We start from the raw sequence: 21,959 nt of genomic DNA on the forward strand, positions 1-21,959 counted from the left end.
AAACTTGTAAGCTTTGGTGCCATCAAATAATCTAGTTAGTAATTCTCCATTATGAAATCTAAGTTGCCAACTTTGCACTGTGGAAAGAGAACTCTCCACATAATCCTTCTTGCGCTTTCAAAAGTACCAGAACAGTTATTTTTCTTGGCCTCTGTTTCAAGTTAGTTTATCAGAAAACAACAGCTGTCTCAAACTGAAAAACAAACATCTTAACAGGTCTTCTGAACAAAGAACAAAATGACATGCGTATTATTTAGAATGCCTACCTGGCACTCCAAGAGTACGATTACATCTCCAAAAGAATATAGGGTCATTCAGGAATCCACGAAAACTTCTTCCCCATTAGTTTGCCAGCGTCTTCTTTCCAATAGCATCAAGAAATTAACTCTCAACGGTGGACCTTTTCTTGGTGGTGTAGGGGTAGTATTCCTTGCCGATGTCTGTTCTTGTGGTTTGGCCTCCAGCATCAATTAAAGCAGAAGTAACTGCCAGTGCTGTTCCAGCAGAAACAGCTGTTGAGATGCTCCTTCCTGCAAAATGTGCAGCATACTATTCAATTTCAATTGACAATCATGACAGATGAATAAAGCATCAAACTACCAGAGTCAACATTTGGTAGACTAAAATTCATAACTATAATCTTCAAGTAGGACAAACACATAAAAAATATGTTAATGATTGTACACCTACGAGCTTCCATAGCTAAACTAAGGTGCTATAACAGACAAACACTACTTAGAGCACGTCGTTGTGCTAACATTGCACTCTTCTCCATATATGGTCATCAGCAGAAAAAAAAAACTCTTTGGCTCCATAGAAATTTTATGGCTAGGTTGATTGAGAATGAGAAAAGGGATTCAACATGATGGCATGTGAAGATTGACAGATGGAGAAAACAGCATTCAGAAAAGTTTTTAACATAAAATGTGATTTACTACATTTAACTCAGAATATGCAACTATAATCCTCCTTATCGCATTCATTCTCAACCAAAAAAGTGCTGGCAGGCAAGCACGACATTTGTTAAAATTTCAAATTCATATTTATTTAACACTTTCCTAAGATCAATTCTGCATCATATTTCTATGGAATGGAGGAGAGAGGACTCTAAAAAATTCCATAGGTATGTTTAATCTGAGTTGTGATAAATTAGGCAAAACAAATGCCAATATACTGGTAATACCATTATACTATTATTTTTGACATTTGGTAAAAGCACACAAATTGATACATGATACATGTAAATGTTACAGTTAGTTCTTCTTTTGACTATCTGACTATAGCACCACATTGCAACTCATAGATCCAGGATAATAATTATGTTTATCATAACCAGTACATGTTCTAATATCCACCATTAATGGGAGTAACAGGAGTGAAATATACTCCAGCCGAAAAGTGATCACATATCAGCAATACCATTTTCCATTGATCAAATTTCCATTTTTAAATGGCTGAGTAAAAAAAGAAAAAGAAAGAAAAGGAAGCATCCACTTAACAAGAATCATCACCTTTGAAGCCTAGAATGGAAGCTCCAGCAACAAAACCACCAACAGCTCCATTGACAAAATCTCTTTTCATCCTATAATGTTGCATCATCTGCTCAACACCTATATAAACTCCTCCAATTGCTGCAAAAGTCATCCCATAGTTACCCATCATCTTGACAGTCCTTATTAGACCTGGAAGTGCAACATGTTTCTCGACACGAGGCACATCATACCAAGTGGCAACAACAGTCCCCCAGATAGTTCCAGCAACTAAACCCATGGTAGCACCCTTAATTGTTTTCATCGTGGGAGTATCATCATCCTCCAGATACCTTAGTTCTGATGGATCCATACTGCCTTCTAACTGGGTACTGTATATAATTACAATAGAAGGAAAAAAAACAAGTTAGCACTTGCAATAGTCCCTACAAAATGAAAATGCTTTTGACAATAAAAAAACCCAAGCATCGAAAGCAAATAAATCAACCTTGTTTCCTTGTATACATTCCATTCTTTCACTAAGAAACTTAGCAACCCAGTTGAAAATGGCACAAATTGAAGCATACAACTAACTAGAATGCCAACTATAACAGCATTGGCATCATTACATGTAGACATGAATCCACAGTATACCTTAATGCATCTATGCAACCACTTATCAGAGTCATAACCAGGCAGAAAAATCACACATTTCATTGGAACCGAGTATTTAAGGAACTGTTATACATGGAAACAGAAAGAAGGATATATCTTGCATTCAAAAGCAATTGATGCAGCTCAAAATTCTCAAAAATAACAAACCTGAAGGGGTCTTAAAAAGAGTAAGGGAGCAATTGGAAGCACCTATAAAACGTTAAGCAGCAATCTAAAGGAAATAGAACATCAAAACGAATTTTTCTTTTTTTTGAAAAAAAAACTACTACAACAAGTAGCCTAACAAAGCAAACGCCCAAATCGAAAATCGAAAATTGAAAATTGCTTCTCCAGTAACCAAATTAAAACAATCTCTATCGCTCCGTCGCCTGAGATTTCAACGAACACGCAGATCCAATCATGAATACTAAATTTTCAGCAAGCGATTAAGATTGGATTTCGACGTAAACACTAGATAATCAACATAAACGAACACATGATACCACAAAATTAGAAACTAAAGAAAGAGAAATAAAATGAAATTGATTACCTTGGGACTTTGATCTAGTTCGAAGCGGGCAGAGGCTTAACACTCCCCACTCAACACACAAAACGAATTTTGTTGGTTTCAATTTTGGCTAAAATGCTAAGGCAATGTTTGGTTTAATGGTTGCACAGTGGCTTACAACTTATTCTAAGTAATAATCGATAACTTATTCCAGTCATATATTTTAAGTGTTTAATAAATTATTTATATTGTCATATAAAATAATTAATATGTATATAAATATGTATTGATTTTAAAAAATATATTTATATGTATTAATTTATTATTTTTATGAAATAAATGTAAGGATATTAATTTACTATACAATATATAATAATTAAAAAATTAAAAGTTTAAAATTTTATTGCTTTTATCAATTTTAGCCCATCCTTAATCCATGTTAACCTTTATCTTAATTTAAATTTGTTGTGTTAATTTTAGTCTAATTTCAAATTTTTATATTAATTTAATGAATTGTTAAAATTGAGATCAGGGTTGCTTACATAGGTAAAAATTTTAACTAATATTTGATTAAATTTCAGTATTGAAATTTTAACTTTTTAATAGAATTTTTATTGGAATTCAAAATTTTAAAATTGAAAATTTTAGAAGAGTGAAATGAGTTTATACAAAATAAATTTTAAGTACTTTAAAATGTGTTTAAAAAAATATTTTTCGAAATATTAAAGTTTGACCGAGATTCAGCCGCCGAATATAAATTGCCAAATCGAGTTATATGCCTTCAACTCGATTATGAAATGAGTTTTTTTCTCTTCTTTCAGATAAAGATAAGTTTCACTCTTCTCAACATTTCTTACTACGAATTTTTTCGGCCAATCCCCTCTTTTCCCCAAATGGCCTTTGGGTTTTTAAAATCAAATTTGGGTTTAAGGTTTTAGTAACCGGAACTCATCTCCTCCTCCTCTCCAAACTTTCTCTTATTGTGGTTGTGTTTTTTTCAAATAGATAAGTTGAAACTTTTACTTTATCTTCAGTTTTGAATTCTAAAGAGACTTGAAAACTATTTTAAAATGATTTCATTGCATGCAAAGTTTTGAGGTTTAAGTTTTTAAATTTGTAGATAGTGGATGAATTTCTATTTTGATAAGTTATTTTGAGACTCTAGTTGGGTTTTTGAGTAGTTTTATAGGCTTATTATTGATTTGGTTGCTTTTGGGGGCTTGATTGCAAAAACAGAATCGGATTTGATATGAACTCAAAATCCAAATTTTGCCGCCAAACCTACACTTGAGGCCACCATCTTTGACCACCAAAAGTGCATTCGAAAGTTTGACTTTCAGATTTATAAGAAAACTTTAGGCAACCGAACCTACCGTCAAAAGTCTTATGTCCAGCTATTTTTAATCCGTTTTATGCTTCCTTATATGCTTTTAATGATTTTTTGGAATAATTTTAAGAGCTATAAAAGTTATATTTGATCTCTCATTTAAGTCCATCTGTATATGATTAGAGTTGGAGGACCGTACAAGTCAATAGTGAAATAGCTTTTTTAGAGTTAGGCTTGCGCCAGCTAAAAGTGAGTAAAACTAAATTAAACTAAACTATTATTTTGAAGAAATTAAACGTTTTAAACATATTCATACATCACGAATATCATGTGTATATAATTAGGTTGTTTTGCATTAGAGTTCACAAATATAATGCATTGTAAAATTAATTATTATTGTGGATGGATATTGGATGACCCACTAATCATCGAGCATGTTATAATATGTTATGGTAGATATGGAAGTCTAAGTCGAGACTCATTCTACGCTACTGACATTATGTAAGAAAATTTATTATGGGTTAGACACTATTGAAATTATGGAGGGTTACTGGTGATAAATCTATCTTAATGTGAATTATTATATTGTAATGCATTTATACGATCATATAACTGATTAAACTATTTTATATTATATTTCTGTTCATTAAACTCTCATAGCTTTTTTTTTTTTCTCTTAACTCTATATTTTCAGGATTAGAGTTTGTTCAGAAGTTCAGCAATATTTTATGATATAGTTTTAATATAATAGGAATAGTTGTGAACATATATTACTTTATGGTTTAGAATTGTATTTTGTCCATATTCTATTTTTTATGATTCCTTTGTTAATGATCTTATAGTGTAAAATTTTAAATTTAAATTATGTTTGAACCAAATTGAGGCATGCAATAATGATCATACTGAAATATTTGATGAGATCTTTTATATGAGTTTTTATTTTCAATTATGTACTTACATAAATGTCGTGTCTTGATTTAAGAGATTAAAAATATTATGAATGTTTGAGATTATATCAAATTTAGCAGGATGTATAGTAGCATTGTTCCGAACTTCAACAATCTCAAGTCAATCTAAACTCGAGCGCTAGTAACGATCTAATTTTCTAGTCGTTACAATTTCATAATAAAAAAACTCTAAAGCTTTTTTGCTTTTTTTTTGGTCTAATTTCAAAATTTTATTTAATTATAGCTAATTAAATATCTTAATCTAAAAGTAGTTAAAATTAATATTTTATTATTTAATACAATAAAAAGTTAATATATTTATTTATTTTATATATGTCATACTAAATAAATAAATAAATATATTAATCTACCACCACATAATGCATGATTTATTTTAATACTACTTAATTTTAACATGCCAACTCTGATCAATTATATTTTATTTTTAAATAAAACATGTATTAATTAATGATTACTATTGCTTTGAAAAAAATATAATAAAAGCACATATACGAAATATAATAAAAATATTAAATTACTAGTAATAAGAAAAAAAAAAATTTACTACTAATTCTTTGAGAAATACCAAATAATAGGAAATAATTTAATATAATTTTATATACATCTACTTAAATATTTTTCTGTTATTATATAAGTTAACTCCCAAGCTCAAAGAACATTTTACGTTTTAAAAGTATTAGTTGAGAGAAAATAAAATTTATTTCCAACAGAGTTTCAAAAAATATATATAATATTTCTAATGATAAAACATTATATTTATTTTACAAATAATTTTCATAAATATGTTAATAAAATATAATGATAATTTTTTTTATAAATTATATTAAGTAAAAAAAATAAATAAAAATATTAATTTTAAATAATTTAATTAATAAATTGACTATAGTTAAAACAAAACTTTGAAATTTACTATAATTGATAAATTATCATAAAGTTTTAAATTTTTTATTATGGGACTTTAAGCCACGCTAATAATTCTGAATAAAATATTAATATTAACACAACATCAAACTTCAATCTCAATTTTGACCATAAATTAAAATTAATATAAAATTTTAAATTAAATTAAAATTGACAAAATAAGATAAAATTAACAAAAAGTACTAAAAATTTTAATTTTTTAGATATAAATTAAAAAAATATCAAATAAATAAAAGTAAAATAATTAAACTTAGGGTTACTTTTCAAATAATAAAAAATAAAAAAATCTAATTGATTTTATAAACTAAACACTTCAAATTTTACAAACTATATTCCTAATAATAAAAATACAAAAAAAAATTAACTTTAAAAGTAAAAATTATAACTTTAGTTTTGATTTTATAGAAATTAAAAAAATTAAAATAAAAGTTAAAATAATTTTTATATATTATTTTAACTTTTTCAGTGATTAATTTTAATTTATAAAAATTAAAAAATTAAAATAATTTCTGCACATGATTTTAATTTTTTTCAAAACTATAATTAACTTTAATTTTTAAAAATTAAAAATTAAAAATTATAAAAATAAAAATAATTCAACTAAAATATTACATTTCTAATAATAATTAAAATATAAATTTTTTTATTAATATTATATAAAACATACTGAAAAGTCAAATTAAAATATAATAATTAAGTGTTACATAAATTAAATAAAATATTTAAACTGATTAAATATTACTTTTTTAAATTTAATGATTTAAATTGAATTGGATTGCAACCCATAAATACCCTAAATTCGTATAATCCTTAATTACCTTTGTAAAAAATAAAAAAAATAAAGTAAAAATTATTATTAAATTTTATAAGATTGAGAATTTCATAAATTGATTTCTTAATTTTTAGAAATATATTAAAAAGTTTTTAACGTTTAAAAGATTTATTAATTAATTTTTTATTAAATATTTTATTATTTAATTTTTATATTTTAAAAAATTTTATAATTAATCTCTTAAATTTTTAAAATATTTATTAATTAATTTTTTATATTGAAAATATTTTATTTTTTTATAATATTTAAAATTAAAAATAAAAAATATTTTAAACATTTTTATAATATTTAACTGTTAAAATTAAATAAAGCTAATACTTTTATTGAGTCTTTTTAATAGAGAGGATAATCGGTGAGTGAGTTTCAATACTATATAGTGGGAGAGCACTAAACAGTGGATTCACTAGCAGTTAACACCGAAACAAGCTCCTGAAGCTCTCTGTGAAAATTCAAGAAAATGCAGACTCCAGAGGACATTCGAAATCTCCCTATCGACATCACATTCTCCCGACTTGGAGGTATCTACCTTCCATCATAATCCGATGCTACCCTTTTATTTTCTTATTACCTATTTTGATTTCTTTTCTTTTAATTATTTGGATTGGTAGAATGGCTGGTTGATCGGAAGAGAATTCCGGCCGATTGGAGAAAACGGATTTCCGCTGTTAGAGCTCGAATTTCCAAGGAGTTCGCTTCTCTGCCTAAGGATATCGATACCTATTTCCAAACCCTTGACCCTGAAGGTTTTGTTTTCTCCCTACTAATTTTATTATTATTTGTATTCTTGTTTGACTGTTTCTAGCTTTAATTCGATTCGAATAATTTCATTCTGTTGTCTTGTCTTTAGAAAAATTTGGAATTTAAATTTGCTTGATGGGAACTGAGAAAGATATTGTTTGATTTACTAAAACTTAATCCAAGGTAAAAGCTAAGTTTTTCATTTTATTCTCTTCTTTTATATGTGGAATTCCTGTGTTTCAGCTCTGTTAATAAAACTCTACTTCATTCTTAAATTTGAATAAACGTAACAAAGTATGATTCCTGTGTGGAAATCCATTGTTAGTAATGGTTCTTATTTAAGGAGTAGCTCAGAGTAGGGGAAATGCTTATGGATCACTGTCAATGACTAATTGTTGATCCAAATTTAGGCGTTTGCTCTAGATTTTCAAAATTAGCTGTCTTTTGTCTATTCTTGCAAATTTTGTTGTGGATGATCATCAGTATACCATTTTCAGGGATTGGGTACTTGGAGGCCAAGAAAATTTATGATATTCTTGTGAAAACAACGCCAGAGAGCCGGAACATATTTGGCCGGCTATCAGGTGCTGCTGTAAGAAAGTCATCTCTTTTTCTCCTTTTCAAATTAGACTTTTTTGAGGATTGTTAAATGTATATTCCTTTGGTAGGGTGCTTGGGAGGCAATTGTGCGCTCTTTTGAGAAAGACTATATCTACCTAGGTGAGGCTGCCCAAGTAATAATTCAGAATGTAAATTATGAAATGTGAGTCTACGTTGTTTTTTCCACTTGATCTTTAAGAAGAATTTACAACTCGTTTGTTGATGGGATTTCAATTACTGATATTTCTTTTTTCCTTTAAATGATGAAGACCATATCAGAAAAAGCAGGTGCAGAAGATCCAGCAACAATTAGCAGAACTAGAGCGGAAGGAGGCTGACATAAAAAGAAGTGCATCTCTTTCAGCAGCTAAATATATTGAGGCTTGTCAAGAGCTTGGATTGCAGGCTAGATCTTACACCATTCTACTGATAGTTTCGAACTGGATAGAAATATTTGTCTTTGCTTTTATTGTCAATAATTAATTAATTTCTTTATGCAGGGAAACAATGTCAGGTCTGAACTCTTAGATACTGCAAAATTGCTTCCAAGCACATTTAGCAGGATTCTAGAAGTTATAAATAGTGATTCGATGCTGCGCACAATAGAATATTATTCCACTTTTATCAGAGATGTTCACACAGAAAAGGATGTAAGGAAATGCCTCTCTTTTTCCACCCTTTTTCTGTCAACCTGGTCTGGGAAAACTGGGAACCAGTCCGTTTTCTTGCCAATCTGCTGCATAATCATTATAATCATCATCATCATCATCATCTTCTTCTTCTTCTTCTTCTTCTTTTATTATTATTATTATTATTATTATTATTATTATTATTATTATTATTATTTTAAATACAAGCAAGCAGGGAGTTTAGCAGAGAGTAATTTGGCAGCTTGAGAAGTTGTCTTGCTACCCTCATTAAAAACAATGAAACATTAAGGGTGTGTTTGCTCATAGAAAACAATTTTCCTTTTTCCATTTTTCACTTTCCATTTTCTAAGAAACTATAGTTTTCATTTTTAATGGAAAACATAGGAAAACATGGAATATGCAGTTCACTTATCAATAATGGAAAATAGTTTTTTAGTTCAAAATAATAAAAAAAAATATATAACTTTTATAATTAAAAAATATTATAAAATATACTTGAAAATTGATTTGTCTTTTAAAATTTTTAATTTATTTATAATAAATATGACCAATCTTTTATAACTATAAATAATATTTTTAAATAATTATTTTATTTTAGTTATCAAAATGTTATAATATAATTTTTATATAGAAGAGCCATTGTTTTCTTTCTAGAACATAGTTGGAAAACAAAATTTTAAAGGAAATTAGTTTAAAACAACTTAAAATTGTTTTCTAAATCTTCGTTAAATTTTGAAAAAAGAGAAAATAGTTTTTTAGTTTTCCAATTTGGAAAACTGACATATGTGAACATGAAACTCCATTTCCAGTTTGCATTCTAATTTTCTACAAGTGAACTGGTCCTAAAAGTCTTAGGTCTTGGACTGGCATGCTTATAGACAATTTTAGTGTCACCTTTCTTGGAATTATAGAATCAAATTTGATAATTGTCTCCCACTGTTTTTAAGGTCATCAATAATTTGTTCTTTATACAAAATTTTGTGACCAACATAATTATATTTCTTGTAAGGGCATAGAACTTATAAGGGAGAAACAAAAGCATATACCTATTAATATGTTGACCACTCTTGCGCCTGCCAAAATTTACTCATTTGCAACCCAACTTTAATAAGAAAATTATTAAGTTATTTATGTTCAAACATTGTTAGTCTTAAATATTGAAAGGAAAATAATGGTTTCCAATGTACTCTAGAATCTAGAAAATAATTTGCAACTGATTTTTAACGTTGCAACTAAACAATAGCGAGTTAGTTTCTTCAAAAATATTTTCCTCCATAGAATTTTTTTTTTTTACAAAACAAATGAAGTGTAGTTTACTTTTTTTTTTTTTTTCAGTTATCATTTTAAATTAGTTGTTACAGGCCCTACTTGGTTATTTTAATTTATTTTACTTGGTGCATGTTGTTTCTTTGTTGGTCCTATGACCTATCTATCAAATGGGCTTAGTTGGATCCATCACCTTGAATTGTGATCTAGGTGGGCCTTACTTGTCACATCATTGATTAACTTAGCATAAATGGGATACATTAAATGTTTAGTCTATTTAAGATTGTGTCCTCTTAAGTTTTTATTTATTAGTCCCTCCGTCCAACAATGTTTGTCTACTTACTTTTTCACACAAATTAATAAATGATAGTTATTTTAGTTATAGGATAAATTTTTTCCATTGACTTTCCAATTATACCATCTTTAATATAAAATGAGGACACTAGGTTTTATTGAAACAATAAAAACATTATTAGTAATATTAAGTGGAAATATATGTGAGTGTAATTGTAGTCTGAGATGAAGATATATACGTAGCTATATTAAATATTAATTGATAGTTTGAATTCTCAGTTGGAAAAAATAAACAGTAAATGAGAGATTGTGTTGAAAACGATATAAAATTAAATAGGGTTATAATAGTCAATTTATATGTTAACTATAATATAGAAAAAGAAAATGAACAATATTTTGGGACAAATAAAAATGGAAAGGTGGATAAAAATTATGGAACAGAGGGAGTGTAATATTTATTCTGTTCTAGTGACTCAAATGTGCATTTGTTTAGTATTTTAATTGTTTAATTCCTTGCATGCATGTAATTATCTTTTAGCCATCATGTCAAAAATATTTAGAGAGTTGGAAGGAAAATGAAGACTTCCACCTATTTTATAGAATTGAAAGTTGATTATATCAATTTATTTCATACTTTAATTCAGCATGGGAATGCAATTGCAGAAATCCGCACAGGCAGTATTGTTGAACTTGAAAAAAATTCATGAATATCCCCCTTCTCTAAATGTTTCTGCTGTTCCAGAGATCCTTGATTCTGAAAATATTGGATTGAGTTTTGATGAATCGAGCAATGTGAGACGGAATGGGGATTTTACTGCAGATAATATTGACTGGGATATTTCTGTTGATAGCTCTCAGATTGATTGGGATATTGGTGCTGTGGAAGAAACAGATGATGGTGGTAATGGTTTGGGTCCTTACGAAATTGTGAATGCTAGTGACATCATAGAGAATTCATCACAAAATGAAGCTATAGGATCTGATCAAACCCCATTAAATAAAAGGGAAGGCAACTTGCATCCAGAGATTTCTGTATCAGAAATATCTTGGGATATCAGTGTTGAAACACCTCGGGTGGATGTGATTGATGATGTCAATTTGCCCAATATCAGCCTAGAAAATCAGACACATGTTGCAGATCCTCCGAGTCAAAATCCAGGGGTGAAGGAAGGCAGGAGCCAACTCTTGGAGACTGAGTACAGGAATAACCTTCTTGACGATTTGTACGAGGTGTAGTCATCATTATGCAATTACTTATTGTGATATCATTATATAAATGTTATTATTGTTATTGTTGTTATTATTTTTCTTTGGCTTTGAGTAATTAACTAGTTTGGTATTAACACTTCATAATAGATCAAAGCATTTTTGAGCCAACGATTGGCTGAGTTGAGAAATGGAGATACTTTATCCTTGCAACATCAAGTCCAGTCAGTTGCTCCCTTGGTGCTGCAGCAATATACCCCTGATGCCATTGAGACATTGTTGTCTGATGTTTCCTTGGCAATTTCCTTGCTGACTAATCGGAAAACACGTGACTTGATCATGATTCTTAACTCCAAAAGGTGCTCCCAGACAATTTAAATATTTGTTTTATTTCTTGCCCTTTACATTTTTCTTTTATTACTTTACGGTGAAACTTTCAAGCAAACTTGAACTGTTTTGCTATATGTTGATACAAGGTAGGTATTGTGGAGTTTTCTTTTCCAGTTCAGGAAAAGTTCTACATCAGCATCTGATAGATGAACTATTTTCCTTTTCTACATGCATTTTTTCAACTTACTGGTAGTTCTGGTGGAAAACTTGAAATTGCCAAATCATGGCCTTGATGCTTGAGAATTACTCAACACTTCTATTAACTGACTGGTCAACTTGGTCAGACAATTATCTGTTTGACCTGAAACGTAGGCTTAACCAGCAATTTGTTATTTCATTTCATAGTTTCAAAATGTGAAATGGACCTGCCTGTTTGACAAACAGCAATTTTGTTACCAGTCGCCAATCTCAGTCAAGAGTTAATATCTGATGCTTGCAGAGATAACATGGACTTTTCTTGTTTTGTTTTATTGTTATTATTACTTTTGTTTAGTTTTGCAACTTGCTTGACTACATTGTTTCTCTACTGGGCACCTGTATCTTTTAATTTTTGGCTTTTTATTATAAGCAAAATGAATTATGATGCTACTTAACTCCAATTGTCTGCTTGAATTTCAGGTTTCTCGACAGATTGGTAGGTACATTGGAGGAAAAGAAGCATCACGAGCAGAAGTTAAAGGAGGGGTTGAAGGACTTGGCTGCTAAACGCATGGAACTTCAGAATTCTTTATCTTCATCATGGCCAAAGCAGGTTAATTTTATATATAACATTATTGGTCGTTCTTCCTGAAAAAGTATTATGCCTTTGTATCTTCAGGTTGCTCTCTTCACCTTTCCTAATTCTGTTGCTTTGATATTCTTTTAGCCCTTTCGGTTCTTCCAGATAGGAGACAGAAAGAACATATTCAATATTTTTTAATTTTGGGACCTATATATCTATGATTCTCTTCTCTATCTGCTATCCAATTTTCTTTTAGATGGGAAATATATTCAAAATTAAGGAACACATACAAATGAAAATTAAGGTAAAGGGATAATAATTATATTCTGAAGAAAATATTATGAATCCCTGACATTTTGTGACATCAAAGTGTACGTGTCATGTGAAACAAAAGGAAAAGGATCTTTAAAGTTGAGACTTCTATAGTTGATTTGCTTGTACATTAATGCTTGTCCACACACAACTTTTATGTGAACAGCATCAGGATATTTTTCTGTTCCTGAAGGATGATTGGTTTCCAATTGTTTCAATGCATTATATTTGTAAGATATCTGGAATCTGTATGTCAATATTTGCTTAGCTTTCGGATCCTTTTATCTTAGTCTGATGTTTTGGAATCTTTTAGGGGATGGTGTATGCCCCATATATATTTTGGCCTTGCTCATGATGATAATTTGTGATTTCTAAATTTTTCCACAGATAGGTAAAGATACCAGGTTAATTTCTTTTAATCTTTTCCTTTTGTTGAATTCTAGAGTTTTTTCTTGCATTCATGCAATATAGATTTGATTACTCAGATCCATTTTTATCCTGATTCTTATTTTATATGAAGACTTATATTATTGCATAACATCTTTGGAGAGATGTAAAATTCTGAAATACACTTTTGTTGACTGAAAACAAATTATCAACAGATTGACAAATATCAGGGGGTTTAATTTCAAGAAGGAAATATTGAGTTTATGTTGTTTAAATTGCAGGAAGCAGCTCTTGCAAAAACCAGGGAGCTGAAGAGGCTCTGTGAGAGTACACTTTCATCAATGTTTGACAGAAGGCCAGTGAATCTAATTGGCGAGATCAATACCTTATTGAACAGTGGAATTAGTGCTTGAACTCCCAAAAGTCTTTTTCTTGAGGCAAGAATGTTACTGTTAGGATGATGTAGGAGGTGGATAATAGCTATTTTTCACCATTCACTTCATATTCTTGCTGTAAGCTGAAGCTCCACCCACTTAATAAAAGTTTCTGAACATGACAAGATTTTTGCGATGCTGCCATGCAGACATTACTTCAATCTAGAGACGTATGTCAGAACATGGCTTATTTACTTATTTTGTAAATCTAGATGAACTTTCTAGTGGAAAATGGATAATATTTTAACAGCAGGGAAAAATAGTTTCATACTTTGTAGCTTTGATCTTTTTGTGTTTAGAGAATCAGATTCTGGGACTGGTGATTCTGTCTCTTTATGATTCTAGGCTATGTTTTTGTGAAATGTGATAAACTTAAAGCTTTGCCACTTTCTTTCTTTTCTTCTCCTCCTTGTAGCTCTCTTCAGATCCTGTTTTAGTCATTTCCCAGATCAATGGCACCATTGCTTTTGGGGAGATTGAAGATGAGGCACTTGAAAATGTTGAAGATGATCCTTGAATCCTCCAGGTGCTCTATCAGGGGAACACAAAGCTTTTAGTCAGTTCCTTCCCATTCTCAGCTCGATTACGATTCCCTATGACCTCCACCAATAACCAAACACAGAATTAGAAATAAGCAAGATCGATTGATATGCAGTGAGGAGTGAATCCAAACTTCCATGCTCGATGACATTTGAAGAAAAGGTGGCTGCCAGTTCCCTTCGCTCCATAAAATTTGCAATTATTGTTAAGTTGGGTACTAGAGCATTAGTTGGAATTCTCAGTTAGGAGTAACCAAAAGAAAAGTAATCAATAAGTGGATCATCGCTCTACTCTTTTAAATATTTAAATAGGTCGATAGTTTTATTTTTATGAATAAAATAAATTTTTGATAGGAATATTTTAATTTTTAATGAGTTGATTCTGTGAATTAATACTCTACCTTTTTCAAATAACCTAGTTTTTAACAAATTTAACAATTATGAGACACGTGTGCAGAAAATAATAAAAAATATAAGTAAGAAATAACATCTCATGTCTTCTATCAAGGTAAGAGGGGTGAAGCATCAACAATAAACAATGGATATCAACGGCTTGTGATAAAAATAGGATAAAATAATGAAATTTGAATCGTGTTAAACACTATTTTTAAAAATTTATTTTATAATTTTTAAAATTAAATAGGTTTTTTTGAGATTTAATTTTTAAGATTATGACAACAATAATTTATTTTTAATTTATAACTCAACAGAAAATATAAAAAAAATGAATAAAGTAGAAAATTGAATATAAAAAAAAAAGAATAAAGTAGAAAATTGAAAATAAATAATAAAGTAGAAAAATGAGAGTGTCTATCTTTATAAAGATGTAGGCTATTTATAGTGGAAAAAACGACCGTGTTATAAGCGGTTATAAAAATTTTGAGATAATATAATAAAATCATAACGGTTAGATTTAATATTATATTTAAATCTCATAAATAAAATTTTTAATGATTATAAAATTTTCAACGACCATAAAATCTTCCATGACTATAAAATCTTTTGAAATCTAAACTAATTTTACAACAATCCTTCACATATTTCAAAAGATTTTTCATTGCTGGATTTAAAAATTTAGTGTATATATTTCGAATTTGGTGTCTTTTAAACTATGAACCAGACCTAGATTAATAAGACTTAACATACAGAGTAATTGGTAAAACTTTTGTTTCTATGAACCAAAACTCTTTTTTGTATGCTAATATCCCATCAATCTCATAACACTCCACATATCTTATTGTCAACACTGTTTTGTGTGAATAGGCCATGCGCGCGCCTTGTAGTTCATATGTGCTCTAGAGATTATGCCACAATCTCATAGAAACGGACCCACTCTACACTTATATAGGTAATATTATCAAGTGTATACTGTAATTATACATCAACCATAAGGGATATGAATATCATTAAGAGCTTTCATCTCATCCTCCCATTAATGCAGTCCAGCACTTCTCACACCATAGGAAGGGACAACAATAAATAGTGCTAGCAGAACTAATAAGTGACTTGTTATTACCCATATGAACCTTTTTCATGGGATCTCCAATCACAAAGGTTGGGTTTCCATCACTATTGATGATCCGAGATCCAATGGAATAAGGTTTTACAAGGGTTTTGTGTTACTGAATAAGGCTTGAGTTTCCTGAGGAGGGGACTCCTCTTTTATACATTGTCTTGCTTGCTGGTGACGTGTAAAGGTCTCTCCCGGATTGGGCCACGCGTCTCTGTCATGCGGATTCGGAGGTACTAGGGTATCAGCCGCCTGCTCCATGCGTAACGGCCTCTGATTCTCCTCGTGCGTACGTTCAAGTGGATCTGCCAGGCTGTCTGGCGAATACTTCTCTGGATCCAGGACTGGGCCGAGAGTTGGGTTAGACGCTAAGCCTGGGTGGAGAGGGCCTGCTTCGTGTGGGCCAGGCCGGCTTGAGTGAAGAAAATGGGTCGAGCCCGGCCTTGAGAGTCGGGTGAGCCAGGCTTGTTCTGTATATCAGGTGTGTGGGCCTCTACGTCATGGGCCTTGGGCTGTGGTCAAGCCCCTGGTCCGGGGTGAAGGAATCCAGCGGTCATCAATTGCCCCTTCACCTTCTCGGCAGTTATTGCTCCAACTGCCGAGGGGGTGAATACCAAGAACTATTATGATCGCGTCTGTTCGGGTTCAGGTGCCTTGATAACATCCTTTCGTCTTTCAGTCGTTGCACAGTTTCTGAATTCTATCTGTTCTTTCCTCTTTCTGTCTTTTCTCTATTCTTCTTGTCCTCTGCCGCCTTTACTTTCTTGTCATCATTATCTGGACATCTCCTTTCTTTCCTTTTCTGTGAATATCTTTTAGAAATCTGACACCATTAGCTTAGAGTCTAGTGTAGTTCTGCCCTGTGCTAAATTATCAGGCTCCGGGTATATATCAGCGCCAGCTTTTCTTCATTCTTGAGCCTTCTGTTGAAATGAAAAATTCTTGTTTTATCTGTGGCAGGTCTATTCGACGCCTTCTTCAAGCAGATTGCCTTGTGCCCCAGAGGTTTGCTTTGATTTTGCTCTTATCATCTTAGGGGGGAACTGTGTCTGACTTGTCACTGTTTTGAAACTTTTTGCAGTTCCTGAAATAAAAATGGGTCAGTTCAAAATTCTTGAAAATTCGATGTTACCTCTAAGGCGTCTGGATGGTGCATTGAAGATCCTTCGGGTATGGCAGGCGAAGGGCGGGACCATCCAGCAAGCTGCTGAAACTGCTTTACCCAGGTCGTCTGGCCGGCCTCCTCTTCTGGTTGTTGTCCAGGCTCCAGAGAAGTTCTGGACTGTTGAGGGGTTCGATCTAACTTCGCCTTTTTCCACAGAGAAACAGGGAATTTCCTCGATGCCCCTGTTGTCCTCTTTTGATATAAACGGGAGTGGCGCCGGCGCTCAGCTTGTTGTTCTTTTTGGTGTGAAGTACCAGTATTATTATTCCCTTTGGTGTGAAGTACCAGTATTACGTGAGACTGGGATCTGCTGCACTCAGTCAGGTCTCCAGCGATTTTTTCGAATGTGTACTTCGCGATCTCTTCGGGGTCATAGCCTCGAAGACTTATGTTTTTCATGTGTGGTGCACGACCGGCATACCATATCTGAGCTTGTTCGAATGTACCGTGCATCACATTTGGGTAACCGGACGTTCGCCCAGGGGAACAGTGAGAAATGCTTATGGGAATCAACTTGTTCAGTTCCCCTGTAATAGCGAGACAGATCTTGGCCTTTTCTGAAAAACTCTCATTCCGAGCTACGAGAAGTCCTCCGAGTTGAAGACTAGAATAGTAGGGTAGGTGATAGTCGTAGATGAGGAAGTATCTGGATATGTAAATTCTTTAAGGATAGTCTTTCATCCCGTAGTGTAGGCCTTTGTAACGTGCTGTAATGTGCTTTTCTTTTAATGAAGTTCTTGTTCTGCTCTCATGCTTAAGCTGTTCTTCTTTTATTATGTGTGAAATACTTTGGATTGCCCGCCTTATAGTTTTAACCAACTGAGCTCTGTCCTGCTTTTTCCCGAGCTAATCTAACCTATCTGCGAGCTCTGATGAGTTGAACTCCGGATCCACTTAGTCAACTGGGCTTTCAAGTTTTTCGAACTGGACTGTCTGACCGACCTGTGAGCTCGGTCTTTACTTCGATGAATTGAGCCTTGAGTCTCCTTCATCCGAACGGGCTCTCAGGTCATGTTGTCCGAGCTGAACTGACCGACCTGAGAGTTATGTCTTTGCTTAGTGAGATGAGCTCTGAGTTTCCTTTAGCTGGCCGAGCTCTCAAGTCATGCTGTCTGAGCTGGACTAATCCGACCTCTGAGCTCGGCTTCTGATGAGTTGAACTCTAAGCTCTCAGCTTTGTATGACTCCGAGGTGCTTTTGGCGCCTCTTTCCGATCTCCCACCCTTTGTTTAGTAGCGGTAAATCAAATCTTATAACTTTTTAAGTGATGCGTAAGTCTGACCTTTATCATGCTCCCCTTTGCTTGTACTTTTGAGTCTTTTCATGACTTGCCCCTCTGTTTCCACGGCATTTACCATAGGGATGGTAAAGTAGTAGGCTAAGTTGCTCTGACTGATGAGTTGGGCCTGTATTATGTGGGTGGCGAACGGGCTTTTAAATGATGGACTGTCATCGTATACTTGGCCCTTGATAGATGTAGAGAAGCCCAGCGATCATCCTTTTGCCCCTTTACCGTCTCGCCGGTTATCTCCTAACCGTCGAGAGGGTAAATTTCGAGAACAATTAATGATCGCACCGCTCCAAGACAAAACTGTTCAGTATCAACGCTTTGCCTCATAATAGCCTTTCTTTCTTTCTTTTCGAATTCCTTCTGTCCTTTGAAGAACTAGCTCTTGGTTGCTCTCTGTCTTCCTGCAATTCCTTCTACGTCTCTTTTTTCATCCCATCGTGTTCTCAGGTACGCTTCCTTGTTCTTCTATGGCAAGTTTAAAGCTTCCTGATGTTTTTGACCTTGAGTCGCATATTACCCCTTCCAACATAACTAATCACATTTCCCGGAGGCTTTTAGATACTCCGTTGTATCTTATTCGAGCACCTCTTCCAAATGAGAGGATAGTTCTTCCTTACCCTCGCCCTCCTGGTTTAGTGGATCCTCAAGAGGTTCGTAGCATAGTGTTTTTTCTGAAGCAGAGAGAATTTGGTCTACCGCTTCCTTTTACCCCTTTCTTTGTTGAGGTTTTTGAATATTTTGGGGTAACTCCTCGAATGTTATCCCCAAATTCCATTTTATTCATGTCCTGTTTCGAGTCTATCTGTCTGGGTTGGGGTTTCGCCCCTACAGCCTGTCTGTTTGTCACTTTTTTCCGCCTGGTTAGGGCGAAGCAAAACTTCTATTACTTTTCCCCCCGTAATGGGCTGTCTCTTCTTACGGGCTACAAGGATTCTATAAAGGGATGGGTAGAGAATTTCCTTGTGGCGGAGTTGAAATTAGGGTCCTGCCGATCATGGGAGGTGGACCTAAGGTGGGGGGAGATCTTTCCGGGCTGTAACGATATGCCCGAATTGAGTCTTATTGAGCAGGTCGGGCTGCTTCGACTGACTTCCGTTGAGAGGAAGTATGATGTCGAGAAGTGTATGTTTGCGTCCAACCTTAGGGATATCCGGGACACGGGTATAGTGCTTTGTCCGGCTATTCTGTTTCTTCTTTGCTCATGATATCAGGAAGTATGCTGACTCTTTATAACTTCTTGTTTCTTGCAGCGTCTGAGGTTAGAATGGATAGCATCAAATTCCCCAAGAATTTTGCCCTGTCTCGGGAGAACATGCATGCAATTTTTGACGCCTTTGGGGATGGGCGCTCTGTAACTGAGATTGCTGCAGAGCTGGCTCAGGCCGCTTCTTCCAAGAAGATCAGCCGACCTCTTGTCAAAGCCTCTTCGCGGACTTCCAAGCCGAGCTCTCGCAGCATTAAATCAGCTCGGACGTCTGGCCATGGCGGGTCGAGCTCAACCTCAGAGGTCGTGAGGGAAACTTCCCTAGCTGTTGTGGAGCAGACCCAAGCTACTGAACAAGTGGGGCAGGGTGCTGTCCATTCTACTGAGGAGGTGTTAGGGGGGGAACTTAAGTCCCCTGTTGAAGGTAAGGCGGCCTCTGGGACAGGGATGGAGATCATCCTCCTAGAGGATCAAAGCCCGGAGGTTTCTGGTGAAGGTGCCCCTGCCCCTGTGAGGACTGAGCCTGAGGGATCTGAGGGTGTCCCCTCAAAGACTGGAGGCAAGCGTCCGACCCCTTCTGGAACGCCTGTCCCGTCTCCTGCTCGGAAGAAATCCAAGACTGCTGTGGGTCCTTCTCCACCTCTTTCTACCATTGAGAAGGGGAAGGGTGTTTCTTCTGTTCCTTCGTCGTCCCCTACTGACAGCATTCTGGACCTGTCAAGCATTTCCTCTGAGTCTCCGGCCTCTGCTGTTGCCGCACTTCTCTGGGAGCGGATGTTCGGCGGGATAACAGAGGTTTCGGATCCTCGTCTTCTGGCTCTGACTGGTCACTTGGCCAGTTCTACCAAGGAGCAGGTGTCCTTCCAATCTCGCTCTCGTGAGGAGCTCGGATCTACGATGGGAGAAATGCTTCTGATGGTAAGTTATTTTTTCTTTTCACTTCTCTTTGAGTTTGCTTTGTTTCTTTTCTTGACAATTGCTCTTCCGTACTAGATGTTAGGCCTGGTTATGGAGGTGGATGCCCGTGACCTCTCTCTCCGGGAGTCCGTGGACCGCCGGATCGAAGAAGCGCGTCGCGATGAAAACCTGACTGCCACCAGCGACGCGAGGGGCCACCTGGCCGCCGCCCGGGGAGCAGATCCAGTCTCTCCAGGTGGAGTTACATTCTGCACTGGAAACCTCTAAAAGAGCTGAGGACAGAGCGGTTGAGGCGGCGGAGCATAGCAAATCCCTGGAATCAGAGTTGTCTCGTACTCGCAGGGTTCTCCAGGAGTCTGATGAGAGGGCAGCTGAAGTGGAAGCTCGTTGTGTAGAGGTTGTAAAACAGCTGTCCTCTATGTCAACGGCTCTTCAGGAGAGGGATGAGGCTGTTGGCCAAAAAGCCGAGGTCCAGCGCCAACATGAGGCCTTAAAGGCTGATTTTGAGGGGCTTCAAGCTCACCTGAGTGAGGTGAAGGCTCAGAAGGAAAGTGCCCTAGCCCGGGTGGAGGTCCTTGAGCAGGAATTGGGCACAAGTTCTGAACGTATCAAAGATCTGTCTTCATCGGCTGAAGAGTTCAACCTTCGCCAACAACAGCTGAAAAATGAAGTCAGGGTTTTGGAACGTAAATGTTTAGCCCTGCTTGAAGTGGTAAAGTATGCCGAAGGGAAGGTTCAACTGAAGCGTGAATAGTATATAGCAGAGTATCAGGAGTCTGATGAGCTGAAGGGTAAAATTGATCAGGCCTGTGAAGCTCATCTTCAGGACTACAAAGACTCGTCTGAGTTTAAGGAATTTGTGGCTGAGGCTTGTGAAGAACACCTTGATGAGTATAAAGCTTCTGGTGAGATGAAAAAGGCTATCCTTGATAAGGCCTACCGTATGTATGTAATTGGCTACAATCGCGGTTTAAGAGAAGCTAGACAGGCTCCTGATGTTCCTTTGGCCGAGCTTCGGAGGCGCGAAGTGGACTCAGATGGCGAGTCAGTGCTATACGGGGAGGATGATTGCCCTTTGCCTCGAGGAGATTCTCGGAGGAACATAGACCGGCCATCTGAGTCTTCGTCAGAGGAATCTGAGGTAGGGTCGGAGGAAGATGATCTTGATTCTGAGAAAGACGGCCTCCACCCTAGGTCAGAAGTGGCCCCTACTATTAATGTTGAGAGCTCTGGCCCCAGGGACACCGAGCTTCCTTCGGGGATGGCTGTAAATAGAGATAATGCAGGCGAGGGTGTACTTACTGATGTAAGTCCTTTAAGGACTATTTATCCTCCTTCCTCGCCGGAGAAATAAATTGTAATAGTCAGTAATGCAATATTAGTTTCTTTCTTGTTTTTCATATTTCTTGACATTTATCTCTACTCTTCGTATTTGTGATGTAAACTATATAATTTCATGTAGGAGCTCTGAACTTGCGAGCTCAGCTCTTAGCTGATTATTTGGGAGATCAAGTCTCGTACCCTTTTTTTTTTTTTTTTTTTTTTAATGACAATTATCATGTCAGTTTTTGGCTTTTAGTCCTGTTTTCTGCGCTGTGACTGCGTATATTTGTTTCAGATAAACTGATTTAGGCTTTGATTATAGCCTTTTTTAT

The 21,959-nt window shown here is 34.6% G+C and overlaps 2 protein-coding genes across 2 annotated transcripts; one reads left to right on the forward strand and one right to left on the reverse strand.

Annotated features, from left to right (window-relative positions):
• Positions 1–124: 124 nt before the first annotated feature.
• Positions 125–2,827, reverse strand: LOC110622847 (outer envelope pore protein 16-3, chloroplastic/mitochondrial). The gene is made up of 3 exons (XM_021767528.2): positions 2,674–2,827; positions 1,512–1,861; positions 125–530 (listed from the first exon to the last, which is right to left on the reverse strand). Exons 2-3 carry the CDS (start codon positions 1,840–1,842, stop codon positions 382–384), a joined length of 480 nt encoding a protein of 159 aa, XP_021623220.1. The 5' UTR covers positions 1,843–1,861; positions 2,674–2,827; the 3' UTR covers positions 125–381.
• A 4,209-nt stretch (positions 2,828–7,036) lies between these two features.
• LOC110622978 (CDK5RAP3-like protein) lies at positions 7,037–14,022 on the forward strand. The gene is made up of 10 exons (XM_021767760.2): positions 7,037–7,197; positions 7,288–7,422; positions 7,915–8,009; positions 8,086–8,180; positions 8,287–8,422; positions 8,518–8,667; positions 10,891–11,457; positions 11,584–11,792; positions 12,442–12,574; positions 13,525–14,022. Exons 1-10 carry the CDS (start codon positions 7,137–7,139, stop codon positions 13,654–13,656), a joined length of 1,713 nt encoding a protein of 570 aa, XP_021623452.1. The 5' UTR covers positions 7,037–7,136; the 3' UTR covers positions 13,657–14,022.
• Positions 14,023–21,959: the final 7,937 nt, after the last annotated feature.

The sequence above is a fragment of the Manihot esculenta genome, chromosome 9 (assembly GCF_001659605.2).
Source record: "Manihot esculenta cultivar AM560-2 chromosome 9, M.esculenta_v8, whole genome shotgun sequence".
Classification (NCBI taxonomy): Eukaryota; Viridiplantae; Streptophyta; class Magnoliopsida; order Malpighiales; family Euphorbiaceae; genus Manihot; species Manihot esculenta.

Bases quoted from the DNA above. Each gene is read 5' to 3' on its own strand.
- LOC110622847 (XM_021767528.2), bottom strand. From the start codon at position 1,842: ATGGATCCATCAGAACTAAGGTATCTGGAGGATGATGATACTCCCACG. The intron at 531-1,511 runs GTGATGATTCTT...CACATTTTGCAG, and splicing joins TTCCATTCTAGGCTTCAAAG to GAAGGAGCATCTCAACAGCT.
- LOC110622978 (XM_021767760.2), top strand. From the start codon at position 7,137: ATGCAGACTCCAGAGGACATTCGAAATCTCCCTATCGACATCACATTC. The intron at 7,198-7,287 runs GTATCTACCTTC...TTGGATTGGTAG, and splicing joins CACATTCTCCCGACTTGGAG to AATGGCTGGTTGATCGGAAG. The intron at 8,668-10,890 runs GTAAGGAAATGC...ATGCAATTGCAG, and splicing joins ATGTTCACACAGAAAAGGAT to AAATCCGCACAGGCAGTATT.